The sequence below is a fragment of the Saccopteryx leptura genome, chromosome 2 (assembly GCF_036850995.1).
Source record: "Saccopteryx leptura isolate mSacLep1 chromosome 2, mSacLep1_pri_phased_curated, whole genome shotgun sequence".
Classification (NCBI taxonomy): Eukaryota; Metazoa; Chordata; class Mammalia; order Chiroptera; family Emballonuridae; genus Saccopteryx; species Saccopteryx leptura.
The window spans coordinates 1,108,855-1,125,489 of record NC_089504.1 but is presented as its reverse complement, the minus strand read 5'-3'; the positions used below and the strand labels follow the sequence as shown (position 1 = coordinate 1,125,489).

General features: G+C 57.1%; 2 protein-coding genes across 2 annotated transcripts; both read left to right on the top strand.

The window, feature by feature from the left end:
• The first annotated feature begins 373 nt into the window (after window positions 1–373).
• On the top strand, window positions 374–2,366 carry TMEM141 (transmembrane protein 141). The gene is made up of 5 exons (XM_066365548.1): window positions 374–493; window positions 759–825; window positions 1,030–1,113; window positions 1,407–1,514; window positions 1,945–2,366. Exons 1-5 carry the CDS (start codon window positions 440–442, stop codon window positions 1,956–1,958), a joined length of 327 nt encoding a protein of 108 aa, XP_066221645.1. The 5' UTR covers window positions 374–439; the 3' UTR covers window positions 1,959–2,366.
• A 4,278-nt stretch (window positions 2,367–6,644) lies between these two features.
• Window positions 6,645–16,567, top strand: CCDC183 (coiled-coil domain containing 183). Its single transcript, XM_066366666.1, has 13 exons — window positions 6,645–7,013; window positions 7,502–7,623; window positions 8,070–8,147; window positions 8,296–8,463; window positions 8,812–8,916; window positions 11,000–11,122; window positions 12,165–12,290; window positions 12,406–12,460; window positions 13,015–13,115; window positions 14,091–14,251; window positions 14,495–14,870; window positions 14,952–15,048; window positions 16,021–16,567. The coding sequence occupies exons 1-13, from the start codon at window positions 6,944–6,946 to the stop codon at window positions 16,137–16,139; spliced, it is 1,701 nt and encodes a 566-aa protein (XP_066222763.1). The 5' UTR covers window positions 6,645–6,943; the 3' UTR covers window positions 16,140–16,567.
• The last annotated feature ends 68 nt before the right edge of the window (window positions 16,568–16,635 follow it).

Below are 16,635 nucleotides of genomic sequence, written 5' to 3'. Positions count from 1 at the left end.
AAATAAAGACCAAAAAAAGGCAACAGAGAATATTTAAAAAAAACAAACAAACAATAATACCATCAATAACGACTACGCCTCTGCGAGCGCCGAGGTGAGGTAGGATGACCAAGGCCGGACCCTCGGGGAACCTACGCCCACGGTCCTCCGCCCAACATCACAGAGCCTGGGCTGCCCGGCGCGTCAGGCTCCGCCCCCTTCCCCTGGCCCGCCCCCTCTTCTCCGCCCCGCCCCGTCCACCTGGTTCCGAGCAGGCTCCACCCCCTCCGCCAGACTCCGCGGGACCTTGCGCAGGCCCGCCCGCCACGCTACGCCACGCCCCTGCCCATGTCTTCCTCCCGCGCCTGCGCAGATCTACACAAGGCCCCGCCCCTCTCCGCCACGCCACGCCCTCCTCCATCCGCGCGTGCGTGGAGGGGACCGCCAGGCCCCACCAGCTATGGTGAACCTGGGGCTGTCCCGGGTGGACGACTCTATAGCTGCCAAGCACCCGGTGAGAAGGCCGGACTAGGATGCGGGCTCAGACCCCAGAAGCTGACCTGAGCGTGGCGGGGGGGGCTTGGTGGGTGTGTCCGCGTCTGGGTAAATAGGGCAGAGAATCGGGAGCCTGTTACTATGGGGATCAGAGGACATCCTGGGAAGGCTGGGGATGTGTCCAAGCCCCTAGCGCTTCACGATGAGAGCCGAAAGGAGGGACAGGAGGGACGCTGAAGGGAGAGGCAAGGGAACTGAGCCTTCAACGCCCTTCCCCCTGCCAGGGACTGGGGGAGTATGCCGCATGCCAGTCGAACGCCTTCGTGAAGGGCCTTGTCACCTTTGTCACAGGTAGGCTGGGTCCAGGTGTGTGTCTCCTCGGGTGTAGAGACGTCACCCTCCTGTCGTATCCTGACTGCACAGCAGGTGGCGCCACGTCGGCTGCCTGCAGGTGCTGGGAGCCTGGCAGGTGCTATGGGCACGCAGGCTGCACCCGGGCGGTCCCCTGGCCAGCCTGTGGATAGGCTGGCTGATGGGAACCGTGTCTCTTGGCAGGCACCGGTGCGGCCTGCGGCCTGCAGATGTTTCTTCAGAGGAAGTTTAAGTATCCCTTTCAATGGAACGTCCTGGTGGCCGTGGGTGGGTACTCCAGGATCTGTGCCTGTGGGGGTGGGGGGCTGAAATGCACCTGAGTTGCCAGAGGTGACGCTGGCTCTTCAGCAGGGGTGGGTTCCCACTAGGATTGGGGGAGGGGTGCTGTGTCCCAGGCATCCTGGCCTGCTGGGATGGGGCCCCAGTACCCTGAGGAGGGAGCCCTGCGCCAGCCCACTGCCCCGAGCTGCGCAGAAGAATGCTGTGTCCAAGGTTCTCTTTCCCTGAGAAGGGCAGAGGCCCACACTCCCCAGCCCACCAGTCCCTGCTCTGCTCCCCAGTCACAGGCTCAGTGGCCAGCTACTGGGTGACCCGAGTGGAGACACAAAAATGCAGCAACCTCTGGCTTTTCCTGGAGACGGGGAAGCTCCCCACAGACATGGGCACAGGTGAGAGGCCCAGGGGCAGTGGAAATGGAAGCTTTGCCTCTGGTGCCCAGAGTTTCAGGCAGAGAAACCTGGGGCCAGAGGGGTAGGCTGAACAGGGCCTCTCCCCTCTGGCCTGTGCCCTCAGCATGCACTTCCTGGAGTGCTAATGGATGCAGCGGATGAATCTTCCAGGGCCCCGTGTACAGGAGGAAGACCCAGGAGGGGTTGGGTGGCTCTGGGGTGAGGGGAGTGCAGAGTGTGGGCATCCCAAGAAGAACGGCCGGATTGAGAGGCCGGGCATCAGACAGCAAGCGGACTGACTTCAGTCCTGGCCTCCACTGCCTGCACCCTTGTTATATAGGCTTTGCCTTAGTTTTTGCCACAGTGAAATGGGTGCAGGGACCGTGAGCAGCTTTAGGGTATAGATCTGTCTCTGCTTTGCCTCTTACAGATCAGCGCACCTAGGAGAGCCCCAGTCAGGGGGCACAAGACCAGGACCCAGAAAGTTCTAGAACACAACCCTCCACACCTGCACATCCCAGGCCAGCCCTCCCGCCTCCATAGATCCTCCCCGCGTCCTAAGGTGCCCCAGCCGCGTTCCCTGCACACATGCATAGCCAGTTTTGCCATGCCTGTGCAGTCTGCTCCCAGCCCAACCTGGGGTCATTCCTCAGATGGCCTCCTGTAGGGCAGTGAGAAACATGGGGGACATGGAGCCAGAAAGGATCGTGGCCTGTCCCCCACACAGCTCTGGGGCGCGTGGTGAGAGGACTTCTGCACTTCCTGGTGCACTGACACTCTCCGACCCCCCCAGTCAGCGGTGACAGACACTGCTGGGGTTATGGGACTAATAAACACCTTGCGCTTTTTCCTGCCTGACTTCTACTGTGATTGGGAAGCAAATCAAAGCAGGAAGAAGCTGAGAGACAATGTCACCTTAGTGCCACATGGCTGATGCTGGAGGCTGTGCCAGGCAGTTCCTAACACTGAACCCCAGGATTAGACACTCCTGCCAGCCCTGTAAGAGCACGAGTCCTCTCCACGTTGGGGGGTCTGTTTCTATACAACTTGGCATGGAGGAGCAGATCACAAGGTGTACAGCAGCCAATAGCACCTGGCTCCTGAGAGAGGAGGGACAGGAAGTGGCTATGCCCATCTGCCTGTCATCCCAAACACACCTGTCAGATAAACACACCTGTCTTCCCTCCAGGGGCAGAGGGAAGCTTACTGGAGTTGTGTCCTCACAGAAGGAAAGTCCATGAGTGGGCAAGAACTACCCACCTCACCCACCCCAACAGGAAGAGGCAGAGATTATATAAACTCTGGGAAAGTCCATCATCCTTTGCAGTTGACTTCCCAGTCACATGGAAAGCACACAGTACAGAGCCATGTTGCTTGGGCCCCACTCAGCCCCATTGCCTCTTGACCTAGTCAGTCATTCATTCAAAAGAATATCTACTGAGCCTGACCGGTGGTGGCACAGTGGATAGAGCATTGACCTGGGAGGCTGAGGTCATGTGTTCAAAACCCCAATGTTGCCGACTTGAGCATGGGCTCATCTGGCTTGAGCACAGGCTCACCAGCTTGAGCATGGGGTTGCCGGTGTGAACATGGGATCATCGACATGATCCCATGGTAGCTGGCTTGAGCCCAAAGGTTGCCGGCTTGAGCAAGGGGTCCATGGCTCATCTGGAGCCACCTTCATCCAGGCACATGTGAGAAGCAATCAGTGAACAACTAAAGTACCACATATTGATGCTTCTCATCTCTCTCTTCCTGTTTCTCTCTCAAAAAAAGAAAAAAAATCTGAGCACCTATACTATGCACTGCCGGGGTCCAGCCCTGGGGGGAATCCAGGGGTCCCACAGGAAGAGACGGCGTCGGCAAAATCGAGTGAGAGAGCCGAATTCTTTTCTTTCTCTTTATTCTCTCATTAGCATTTACTGCCAAGCATCTCTGCCAAATGCTGATCTAGCTTTCTTTTTATGCACACACACTAAGTTACAATCACATGGTATTTTGTTTCACGATGGTTACATATTTCCAGATAACAGTTAATTCATATCTATAAGCTATAAGTCAGGTGGTAAGTCAGTCAAAGTACAGTTATACAATAGCAATAACAATATTGGTACAAACTTCTAAAAGATTAGTACTAATTAATAACTCTACTGTTGTGAGTCAAGGGTGCAGAGAGAGAGAGATAAACAGACGAAATCATCAAGGACTAGCAAAGGACCACCGCTTGCTCAGGCAAATGGCCTTGAGTTCATGCAGTGTCCTAATTTTTTCACAAGACTACAAAAAGCTTGTTTTACTGAGAAATTGGCATAACATCAAGAGTAACTTCTGCTTAAAGATACATAGAGTGCACCTGCAAGATAGCTTAGTAGCAACATAATATCAGAAGGCATTAATTGCTATTGCTTCTATGGATCCCTCCACATTCCTCTCCTTATCTGAAGGGAAAACCTAGGAAAGTACAAAAATCTCATGAGAATGTTTTACTGAGAAAACCCCAGCAACTGCCTTCAGTCACAAAACAATTCTCTTAGCAAAACATTCTTTTCTTGCCGGCTGCGCTCCCATCCAAGGCCACACAATGGGCCACTCCACTACACCTTACCTAAAATTCTATTGTCTAGTCAAATTTTATTTATTTGCTATATTCATACACTCGTTAAGTTCTAACTATATTCTTCTCAGAGTGTTCCACCACCTGCAGGTCAGGTATGCAAGAAGAAAGGAAAGTTTCTCTACTCTATCACATGAAAAGGCTAGGGAGAAAAAATGATGAATTAAGTGAAGGCTGAAAGGTGCTCTGTGTATAGTTAGTTTCCTACCTATTCATAAGTCACAATCTATTCTTTCTAACATGATTAATAAGAGGAAATTCTCCTACAAACTTAACCCTTTACGAGGGATATCACAGCCAGCCTCTTATATTTATGAGCCCAGTTCAAGGGGCTTACAGGCTTTTCTGTGGAACTCACACCCTCTGTCTCATTTCCAAAGAAATTATTACGAATCTACAGGGAAAGCACGGTACTATTATCCCTGTGCCACAAATAATAGCACACACCCAGAAAAAGGGGGGATATAAGGCCAGATTAATTCAAAAGGTCAAAGGGGGAAGTATCGTGCCTTTTCTTTGCGGTGACTTTGTCAACCCGCAGCCATTGGTCTTCACTGCAGTGACTTTGTCAACCAGCAGCCGTTGGTCTTCTCTGCTGTGACTTTGTCAATCAGTTTTTGATCTTCTTCTGCTGTGACCTTGTCAGCCAGCAGTTGTGGGTCTTCTGCTGTGACCTTGTCAGCCAGCAGTCGTTGATCGGCTCCTGACAATACACCAGGACTCTGTTGGTATGAAGTCAATGACAAGACGCCCAAGATAACTGGCATAAACAACCTAGAGTCTTCACATAAAAGTGCAAGTGGATGGCCTAGGACTGACCATCAGGGGCCCAGGCTCATTTTGGTCCATTCCTGTTGTAATGGCCTCTATTCCAAATCCACCTCATGGCCCCAGACAGCTGTGCCAGCTCCAGCCATCACATCTTATTCCCAGTCAACAGGGAGGAGAAGCAGGAGAAGGAAGGCAGTTCACTCACCATTCTGCTTTCACTGCATTGGCCGGAACAAAGTCATGTGGTACACTTGTGCAAAGGCACCTGGGAAGATAGTGGGCAGTTATGTGCCTCACTACAATTTAGGGGGTCTGTATCTGAGCAAGAAAGGAGAACCAATATTGGGGAATGGCAGACAGGCACTGCCTCAGGCCCTGGGCATGGGGGGTTGTGGGGGGCAGACCATACATATGACAAGTTCTTCCATCTCTCTGAAGTAGGACTCAGTTCAGAGGGTGAACTGGAAGTTTTAGACCTGACTGGACTCTTTTTTTTTTTTTTTTTTTTTTTGTATTTTTCTGAAGCTGGAAATGGGGAGAGACAGACAGACTCCCGCATGCGCCCAACTGGGATCCACCCGGCACGCCCACCAGGGGCGACGCTCTGCCCACCAGGGGGCGATGCTCTGCCCCTCCGGGGTGTCGCTCTGCCGAGACCAGAGCCACTCTAGCACCTGGGGCAGAGGCCAAGGAGCCATCCCCAGCGCCCGGGCCATCTTTGCTCCAATGGAGCCTTGGCTGCGGGAGGGGAAGAGAGACAGAGAGGAAGGAGGGGGTGGGGGTGGAGAAGCAAATGGGCGCTTCTCCTGTGTGCTCTGGCCGGAAATCGAACCCGGGTCCCCCGCATGCCAGGCCGACTCTCCACCGCTAAGCCAACCGGCCAGGGCCGGGACTCACTTTTTTAAAACAGTGACCAGAAAAGTAAAAGGATCTGTGTAAGAGGACACAGAGGAAGGTAGGTGCTCTTAACAACAGGTGAAGGCCATTGTTATGGCTGAACCATAGCCCCCAAAATTTGCATATGGCAGCCCTAACCCCAGGACCTCGCAATACAACTGCATTTGTAGATACGGCCTCTCAAGAGGTGATGGAATTAAAATGAGGGTGGCCCTGGTCCAGCTGGACCGGTGACCTTGTAAGAAGAGGAGGTGTGGGCACAGATACGTACAGAGAAAAGAACATATGAGGACACAGGGAGAAGACAGCAAACCAGAAGAGAGGCCTTGGGAGGAACCAGCCCTGCCCACACCTGGATCTCAGATGTCCAGCTGCTGGGACGTGAGACAATAAATCTGTTGTTTTAACTGCGAACCATGGTGCTTTGTTACAGCAGCCCCAGTGAAGTCATGCCACAGTACTTAGGAAAACTAACTCATCCCGTGTGCACCCCCACCCCACCCCAGAATCCTAAGCTATCCAGTGCTTGGGGCACACAGCTCTAAGGGAAGCAGAGGTCAGCCCCGGCCAGGTAGCTCAGTTGGTTAGACTGTCATCCCCATACTCCAAGGTTATGAGTTCGATTCCCAGTCAGGGCATATCTAAGAAGCAACCAATGAATGCACAACTAAATGAAACAAATCATGTTTCTCTCAAATCAAGAAGGAAAGCAGAGGTCAAGGAGAGATAATGTCGTGAGGGCCAAGGTTTGGGGTCTCCTGAGCAGGTCCCTTGGGCATGGAGTTTGAAGTCGGGTAAGAGATTCTGTAAGGCAGTGAATGGTCAGGAGTTTAGGAGACAGTGGAGGGGGTGTGTGGATGAACTGTCAAACCACTACAAGTCACATCCCTGCGGGAGGAAGGTGCCTGGCCCTGGCCACGCTCCCGAGCAGAGAACAGCCACAAGACTCAAGTGCCCAAGGCACATCCTCGGGCTGGCTGAGGGCAGAGAGTGGTGGTAGGGTGAGCCAGGAATTCCAGGGTCCCTGGGCTTTGAGAACCTAGGCCCCCATCACAATGGGCTGAGATTCCGGGGACAATTGGAACTGGATTTCTGCTGAGCAGGCTCAGTGCAGGGAGGGTGAAAGGCAGGGACCCTGTGGACCACCATGAAGACGTGGAACGAATCAGATGTGGATGAGGAGATCCAGGAGCTGAAGACCATCACTCGGCTCCAGGGTGAGCTACTGCTGTGGTGACTACCCCTCAACACACCCTACAGAGTTCAGGGCCTCTGGGGGGCAGGAGTTTCCATTTTAACAAAGAGACAGTCCAGGGTAATAGGGGCTAGCGGTCACCATACCACCCAATCCCCAAACAGAGCTAGGAGAAGGCATCCAAGGGTCTGCCATGCAGGAGGCAGGTGTGGGGGAGAGAGGTTGGGGGGCTTCGTGGAGATTTGTGAGTATTGTGGACTCCAAAGCCAGAAGGGACAGAAAGAGACCCAGCTGCTTCCGTGGCCAGCAGCTCTGGATGGGAACACAGGACATCCCTACTGCTTAGGACAGCCGTCCAGATGACCACCGCTGAGCAGTGAGGCCTGTGACCCCGGAGTTAGGAGGAGTGCAACGGAGGAGGCCAGGCCCCTGCGGCAAGCCTCCCCACACAGGGAGTCCCAGCCAGGCCCCTGGTCCACACCCCGGCCCCTATCCTCCGCCCGCCCACAGAGCAATGCCGGGCACTGCAGATCCAGGCCATGAAGGAGAAGACGGTCAAAAACAAGGAGAAGATGGCTCTCTTGCGCAGCAACATCCGCCGCGGGGCCCATGATTGGGCAAAGGCCAAGAAGGTGAACAACCCTGGCCCCTCCCTGCTGCCTGGGTTGTGGGGTGGGGCGGACACCGGCTGAAACAGACACACAGGTAGACAGCCAGCAGCTCTGCTCCTTCCCCCAGCTCTGACTTCTGGAGCTTGGTCATCTGGGGAGGGGCTCCAGTCACTGCAGGGAGCCCAGCGGGCAGGTTCCCTGCCGAAGTTGCCTTTCCTGGGCTACCCCCTGCAGCCGGTGCCCCTCTGACTCTCTGGCCCCGTAGGGGAGACCCGGGCCCTCCTCTCCGAACCCCCATCACATCTGAGCTGGGATGGCCTGAATGGGGTCCTGCAGCGCTCTGCCTTCTGGGGTCTTGCTGCTGGGCTGGAACGGGCAGAAGAGGCCTTACTAAGAGAATACCGGAGTGGCTGACGGCAGGGGCACGCAGAGGTGACCCTCCTAGCTCAGCCGCCGCCGCCCCACAGTACGACCAGCGGTCCATCGCCAAGGCCTGCGGGAAGGACGTGTCCACGAGGCTGGCGCATTGCCGCTGCACCATGGAGGTGAGGCGGCAGGGAGGGATTCCCCTCCATCCCCCACTAAACGACGCTGCGGAGCGAGTGGGGACTGAGCGGGTTTCCCAGCACAGAGGCGCTCCCCGCCTGGCCTGCGCCCTCCACCCACGCGCGGGCTGTGCCTTCCCTGACCCAGGTGGCGCTGGAGAAGCTGCGCAAGTACGTCTTCGACCGCGTGAACGCGCACAACGTGTTGCTCCACCTGGTGCGGCGGCGCGTGGAGCAGCTGGAGAGCATGCAGCTGGAGCTGGAAGGCCTGCGTAACCAGCCGGCGGCCACCAAGGAGGAGCTGCGCCTGCTGCAGGTGGCGGCGGGCGCGGGGCGGGGCTTCGGGGAAGGGCGGGGCCTCGCGCGGGGAGGGGCTTCGGGGAAGGGCGGGGCCTCGCGCGGGGAGGGGAGGGGCTCCGGCAGAGGAGGCGGGGCTCCGCGGGGGCGCCGGGAGCGGGGCGGGGCTTCGGGGAAGGGCGGGGCCTCGCGCGGGGAGGGGCTTCGGGGAAGGCGGGGCCTCGCGCGGGGAGGGGAGGGGCTCCGGCAGAGGAGGCGGGGCTCCGCGGGGGCGGCGGGGCTGACCAAGGAGACCCTCCGGGGCTGGCCTCTGTGCGTGCCTTCAGGGGTCCTGGCTCTCTCAATGTGCCCTCGGGCGGCCCCCCAGGTCATCCGCCAGCTAGAGAACAGTATCGAAAAGATGACGAGCAAGATCACCACGAGCCAGAACATCCACCTGCTGTACGTGGACCTGCTGGATTATCTGAAGAAAGTGAGCCCCGCTCACCTGAATCCCAGCCCCAGGCGGGTGGGAGGGGCCGGGGTCTCAGGCCCCACCCTGTGCCCAGCAGGGTTGGGATCTTAGTGGGGACAGGGAGGAACCTCCCGGGCAGGGCCGACCCGCAGGCCTGCAGCTGTCCTGGACGATCACCCCGCGAGGGGGGGGGGGGGCGGGGAGGGGGTAGGACTGAACCTGCTTTGGGCACCCGCACCTAAAAAGCATTCTTTCAAAGACTTGTCATTGCTACTTCAAGAAGGCATCTCATGGGATAGGTCAGAATTGTTTGTATTTTCTGGCATGTACTTAATAGTGAGTGTGGTTTTTATTTTTCCCGTCATTTTTCATCGCCTGGGAGATAATCCCTGAGCCCTTAGAAAGTCCCCAATGTACAGGGCAAGTCGTCTCAGAGCAGGCCGGTGACCTGGGTTTGCTGCTCACCTCTTCTTAGCCAGGGGCCCTAGCCCTGCTCCCCATGCAAGAGGCCAGGAAGAAGTCTCCAGGGGTCGCGAGCCTGCTGTGAGGCAAGATCCCTTCACAGAGGCCCCTCTTGCCCCCCCCCACAGCAAACCACATGCATCTGCCACAGGCCAGGTAGATGGTACAGGGTCGATGGGGAGGACAGGAGGGTGGGTTCCAGGATGCCAGAGGAGCACCTTGGCAGAAGGGGCAGGGAGAGTGAGGGAACTCCCCCCCATCTTCCTCATCCTGAGGATGGGAGAGGGGGAGCCCCAGAGGGTGACAGGTGGAGATGTGGTTTGGGAGGAGGGGGTGGTGAAATGGATCTGGAGCACCACCCCCCAGATCCTGACCAGGTCCCCCAGAGCCAGGTAGCACAGCTTTGTCCTCCAACCCGTCCCCCTTGCCTCAGTCCCTGATTTCCTGGAGACTCCGGTGGAGGCCCTGCTCCCTTTCCTTCCGGGGCCACTCTGGCTGCACTCCAGGGTCTAGCTCCTCCTTCGACCTGGGCATCTTGTGTACCCCTCAGTAGCATCTTCTTATCTTTCCAGAACATATGCTTTTTTTTTTCAATAACACCAGTGGTCACCTGCATTAAAAACAAAAAAAAAAAACAAAAAAAAAAACAGCGAAGATTAGAATCTTGTAGTTATTAATGACAAAATACTAAGAACCTAGGTGTGTGTGTATCTATATCTATCTATATATATATATATATAGATGTATATAGATTTTTTTCTTTTTTGCAAGAGACAGAGAGGTGAGAAGCATCAACTTGTAGTTGTGACACTTTAGTTGGTCATTGATTGCTTCTCATACGTGCCTTGACTGGGTGGCTTCAGCTGAACCAGCGACACCTTGCTCAAGCCAGTGACCTTGGGCTCCAGCCAGCTGGTGAGCCTGCACTCAAGCCAGATGAGCCCATGCCCAGGCCAACAACCTCAGGATTTCAAGCCTGGAATGCTCTATCCACTGCGCCACTGCCTGGTCAGGCCAAGATACCCTGAACATTTCTGACCCTGGCCCTGTGCTAAGCAACTCAATGCACCTTGTCAGTTGACAGTACCTTTCTGAAAAAGCCATGATCACCTTTGTACAGATAGGGACAGAGAGATTAAGTGGCTCTCTCAAGGTTCCACACTAGGTGGTCAGGGCAGTCGTGACCTTGAACTCCAAGTCTCTGCCCCCAAACTTGTTTCAAGCCCCTCTGTTCTGAGTGGGCTTCACTCCAGAATGCAGCCATCCCTGAGCCATGGGTCTCCCTGGGCTGGAGTCACCCGTCATATGGGAGGACCTCCCATCACAGCCTCGTCGGAAGTGTTGCTGGGCTCTCTGGCCCAAGACAGCGGGCGAGTCCATCAGGGAGATTCTGTGTGCTCCTCCCAAACACTTCCTTTCACCTGCTCTGTGTTGGCAGGGGCCTGGGCCATAGGCCACTGTCCTCAGGGTGCTCGTTCTGGGACGAGTGGTATGGCCCAGGTGCCGTCCACGCTATGGGGGCCACAAGAGAACCGGGAGGGGCCAGTGAAGTTGCCATGGAACAGAGGCAGCATGCAGTTGGCCCACAGCTCCTCGCCATGCAGGCTGTGTGCCCACCTGCCCTGCCCTTTCAATTCAGGAGCTTGCAGGATACCCCACAGAGCTGGACAAGCTACAGAACCTCGTGGCCAACTACTGCTCCGAACTGTCAGATATGACAGTCATGTCCCAAGACGCCATGATGATTACAGATGAGGTCAAGGTGAGCTCGGGTTCCAGGGTTGGGGGGGCCCTGCGGGGCTCTCCAATGGACCTGTCTGGCCCAAGGCCCATCAGGACACGCCCTTGCCCACACTGCCTGCCATCACTGGAATCCAGTGCCTCCCCTCTCCTACCAGCCTGCTCTGCTCACACTGTGGCCCTGAACAGAGAGAGCCCTAGTAGGCAGGAAGCCATGGGGTGGACGGAGGAGGGAGAGAACTGGCCTGGGCCAGGCAGGGCCACCGACTCACCCAGTTTGTGCCAAGTCCCCCTTAAGGCCATCAAGCCACACAGCCTCTGACCAGTGCAGCAGAGACATGGGTGCTGTTGGACATTGACTTGCTCAGGGTAGTAGTGTTGACAGGGCTCTGGAGGTCAGGACAGTCTGGGTCCTGGGGCGTCACGGGGCCCACAGGGGGCACCAGGAGCTGGAGCCTGAGCGCAGTGGCGGCACCCAGGGCCCTGGGAGAAAACAAGGCAGAGGGCATCAGATTCGTGTCTGAAAACAAGTGCCCTCTGGCTGCAAAGGCTGGAGGGGACCAGGGTCCAGAGGCTGGTCACCGGGGCCAGACCAATGGTGGAGTGGGTGGCCAAACCCTGAGGGAGCTGAGAAGCCTGTAAGGGTCACCTGACGAGGTGGCACCGAGTGACAATGTGTGAACGGTGAGGGACACAGCAGCGTCTGGGACGTGGCAGCAGGTGTGGCTGGACCACGGTGTCAGCCACGCAGCAGAACAGGAGGAGACCAGGTTTGGGGGGGGGAGATGATGAATTTATTTTTAGACACGTGGAATCCACTTTAGTGAGTTCTGAGTGGGCTGGCCAGGAGGCAGCGGCTGCAGCTGGGTGACGCGGGGCGCAGAGGAGCCCCAGACGGAGAGGGAAGGCACCGCCAACCACCCCAGAGGCCAGGCGGATAGGGCGGAAACCCAGGACATCTGGGAGGGAAGGAAGGCCAGGCCGCGGACTGAAAGGGACCACCAGATTTAGCACGCGGGAGGGCTTATTGAGACGTGCCCCCCACCGCCACCCTGTGTCTCCAGCTGAACATGAGACAAAGGGAGGCGACCTTCATCGAGGAACGCAGGACCCGGGAGAACAAGCTGAACCAGCAGAAGAAGCTGATTGACAAGATTCACACCAAGGAGACCAGTGAGAAGTACCTTCGGGTGAGCGCCCATGACCCCGCCCATGACCACGGGCAGCACAGAGACAGTGGGGGCAGCTCTCCAGCAGGGGGCGCTGCTCACCACCACCCCCTCTGCCCCCCCCCCCCCCAATCAGGGCCGGAGATACTTGGACTTCCCCTCCAATCTGATGAGTGTGGAATCCCTGAAAGGTAAGTGAGTGCTCAGGCCCCCTGCCTGCCCCCAACCAGGGTGTCAAGAGGCCAGGACTGGCTTGAGCCACCCGGTCAGGTCACTGTGAGACCTCCAGTGGCCTGAGGAAGGCAGAAAGAGGCGGCCCTGCCTCTTCCCGCGTTAGCCCTGTCTAGGGTCTGAGTGCCAGCAGCTTCAAGGCTACCAGCTTTGGGCTTGTGACCACGTGGGGCTGAGCCACCAGCTTCTCAGCTGTAAACCCCACTGACTCCTCAGAAGAGACAACTCAGGTGTCCCCCGGGCCCCTGAGCTGCTTATGAGAAGCTCCAGTGAGCCCCACTGAGCCAGGCTGCTTCCAGTCCTCCTCTGGATGGGGCTTCCCTGGGGCCCCCCTGCAGGCCTTGTTGTTAGAAGGAACAGGTTAAGGTGTGAGCGCCAGTGACAGGGACCCAGCCCTGGGGCGGCCTTCCCCGATGAGGATGAGGACGGGCAGGTGCAGAAGCATCCTAAAGCCGAGCAAAGAGCTCCTACTTCATCCCTGCATCTTGGCTACCCTTCCCTCTGCTCTGCTCAGTGAGGAAAAGCGAGACCCCCAATATCGACCTCGAATACCAGGCGAATGTGACCGCTTTGGTGGAGAAAGTCAAGACTGCTGTGCGATGTTCCCACCTCTGGGTACTGCTCCCCCGGTGCTCCCCAGGGCGTTGGGGGGAAGGGTAGGTGGGGGTCCTCGCTGAACTGCACCAGGCTCTGTGGGCACCTTTGGAATGAATGAATACACAATGCTATGGCCCCCACAGCCTCAGAGTAGAGGGCCCTCCGGGGACGCAGCTGGCACATCCCAGCATGTTCCAGGAGACGCGCAGAGCCAACAAATCCGAGGACCCCATGGCCTAGGGCAAGGGTCCCCAAACGTTTTACACAGGGGGCCAGTTCATTGTCCCTCAGACCGTTGGAGGGCCAGACTATAAAAAACTATGAACAAATCCCTATGCACACTGCACATATCTTATTTTAAAGTAAAAAAAACAAAATGGAAACAAATACAATATTTAAAATAAAGAACAAGTAAATTTAAATCAACAAACTGACCAGTATTTCAATGGGAACTATGCTCCTCTCACTGACCACCAATAAAAGAGGTGCCTCTTCCGGAAGTGTGGTGGGGGCCGGATAAATGGCCTCAGGGGGCCGCATGCAGCCCGCGGGCCATAGTTTGGGGACCCCTGGCCTAGGGTGTGGCCTCCACCTCCAACCCTACCCCATTTCCAGATTGATAGCATTATAACGAAGCAGCTGCCTTTCCACCTGCCCCCCCTCTTTATTTTAATCTAATCTGGGTTTATTAGTAAGCCCTGAGCTCCCATCCACGGCCCTGACATAAGCTTGTCCATCCCTGGACAAGCGCCTCAAAGACATGAGTCTCTTAGTGGTGGTCTCCTGTCTCAGCCCTGTTTGTTGTGGGGGTTATGTGCAGAGACACACATACAAGGTGCTTCACCCGATGGAAGGCTGTCCCCCCCCCTCAAGTCCTCAGTGCTTGGCTGCCGTGGACATCATTCCTGACCACTGGGAGGGACCCAGAAGGAACCAGTTCTGTGGGCCCTGCCCAGCTGGCCCACACCTGCTTCTCCCCACTGGCACGGCTAGGACATCGCAGGCCAGTTCCTGGCTCAGAGGAGCACAGAGGACAACCTGAAGCTGCAGATGGACAACTGTGACGAGAGGCGGGCTCAGCTGGACGCCTTGATGAGGCAACTGGAGATGGAAGAGGTGTTGCTGAAATTCCACCAGATGCCCAGCTCCGGCAGGTACCCTGGCGGGGGGGGGGCGCCCTGCCTTCCTCCCTCTGGGACTGCCCAACAAGCCATGCTGAGGGGTCAGGCTCGGAGCCCTGCAGCACATGCACTGCCAACCAGCCCGCCCGTGCTCTGCCAATGAGCTGGGGACCCCACCTACCCCCACGTCACAACTCTTGAGCCCCTGAATCTAGTGCAGCCCCCGACACCGCCCCCTCAGGTCTGGGCCACCTCCCTCTCCATCGTCCTCAACAGCCTTGAGTCCGCCCAGGAGAAGATAAAGGACAAGCTGAAGGAGGAGGGAGAGAGGCTGCAGCTGGCCCACACGCACGTGACCAAGAGCCAGAAACTGCTGCTGACCATCCAGATGGGCATCGACAACCTGTACCTCCGTCTGATCGGCATCACCCGGCCCACCCCCAGCCAGACCCAGGCCGCAGTCCGGAAGAGCCGCCAGCAAAGCGAGCCCGGCAGGAGCCTGAGGAGGCAGACTACTCTGTCTTCTCTGCAGAAAGAGGCGGCGCCCTCCAGCACCCTGGGCAGCCTAGACGTGCACAGCAAGCTGGCCTACTGTGAACAGAAGCTGCTGTACCTGGCTGACAGAGTGCAGGCCTTGTCCATGACTGAAGAGGTGGTGTAGCCTTGGGGTCGGGGGGGGGGTGCCTCCTCCTGCCGCTGTCCCTTCAGAGCTGATGGTCCCCACGCCCTGCAGGTCATTGAGAAGGTGAAGGATACCCTGGAGTCCTCAACTCTGAAGGAGAAGCAGAACACCAGGATCAGCTTTGAGGACCTGGAGGAGGATATGATAGGTACAGGCTCCGTCAGGGCTAGGGGGCCAGGCTGCCTAACCCGGGGCGGGGAGGGGGTGCGGTGCAGATGGCTGGGCTGAACTGTGCAGAAAGAAGCAGAGGTTGGGCATGCTGCTTGCTCCAACCGACGATGACAGCCAAGAGGGACAGAGATGGAGAGGATGTGCCAGTAACTTAGTGACAAAATGCAAAGGCCATTTGAGAGGAGAATTAAGTGCATGCATGTCCTGACACAAGGAAGCACCAGTGCCCGTTAGGAGATGAAAAGGAGCGAGAGGGAGCCCCAGGCCAGAGCCCTTGTGGGGTTTCTGGGGAAAGGCAGGGCCGACAGCTTCAGATCAGCTCCTCTGCATAATTCCGGTGGGCAGAGGACAGTTATCTGGTTCCTGGCCCTGGGGTGAGTTGGGCAGGGGAATGTTGGCCTGGTGTGAGATTTTGATAGGAGAGTGCATTGGTCAGTTTGCAGGAAAGTCACCCCCAGGGTGAGCCCTCCTGCAGTCTCCAAGAACCAGGTAGCCCTGGCCTGTCCACTGGTGGCACAGTGGATAGAGAGTAGATCTGGGACTCTGAGGTCCCAGCTTCAAAACCCAGGGTCGCCAGCTTGAGCCTAAGGTCGCTGGCTTGAGCAAGGGGTCGCTGGCTTGGCTGAAGCTCCCCCCTACACACACACACAACCCCATCACCACCACCAAGTTCTCAATTGCTTTGAGAAGCAATCAACGGACAACAGAAGTGCTGCAACTACAGTTGATGCTTCTCATCTCTCTCTAAAAAAAAAAGAAAAGAAAAAGGATAACAATTAGGTACCCCTGAGTGCAGCCCTGGAGCGCAGTCGCTCCTCGGGTCAGTGAGAACCTCAAATGCCAGCGTATCAGGGACAAGGTAGTGTAGTCCCTACCTGGCCCTGCGGTGAATGGAGGCCGCGGGCAAGTCCAGGAACTAAGCCCGGGCTCCCCACCTGTCCCTCCCCAGAAAGCTTCCAGTTTGCCGACATGGACCACAGCTACGTGCCCTCGCGGGCGGAGATCAAGAGGCAGGCCCAGCGCTTGATCGAGGGGAAGTTCAAGGGGATCAAGAAGAAGAAGAAATGACCCAGATGGGGACCCTGCCCACCGCCGCCCACGCCGGGACCCCCGGCCGGCGCATTGTTACATAAATAAACATTTTTTCCAGAAGTGCTTGGGAACTCCGGGGACAGAGAGGAGTCTCAGAAAAGTGAACTTCGGGGAGGCACAGATGTGGGGATCACGTTGAAAAGACTGCGGGAAGTAGGGGTTTCGGTGTGGACTGGGGGTCCCAGGGTCCAGGAGTCCAGGGGCGAAGGTGAGAAAAGGGATCCGAGCGGAGATACCGCCGGAGTGCGGGCAGGAGCTGAAACCGCTGAACTCCCGGAGCCATCAGCTCCGTGCACGCAGACCGTCGCACTCCCACGGTCCTCGCGGCGCGCCGTAGCCACGCCCACCTCCCCTCACACGCACATGTTTAGATGCCTCCAGTCCTCGCGGCGCCCCGTAGCCGCGCGCACCGACCCGCGCATGCGCGCCGCCTCACTTTCATGGTCCTCGCGGCGCCCCGTAGCTGGGCGTC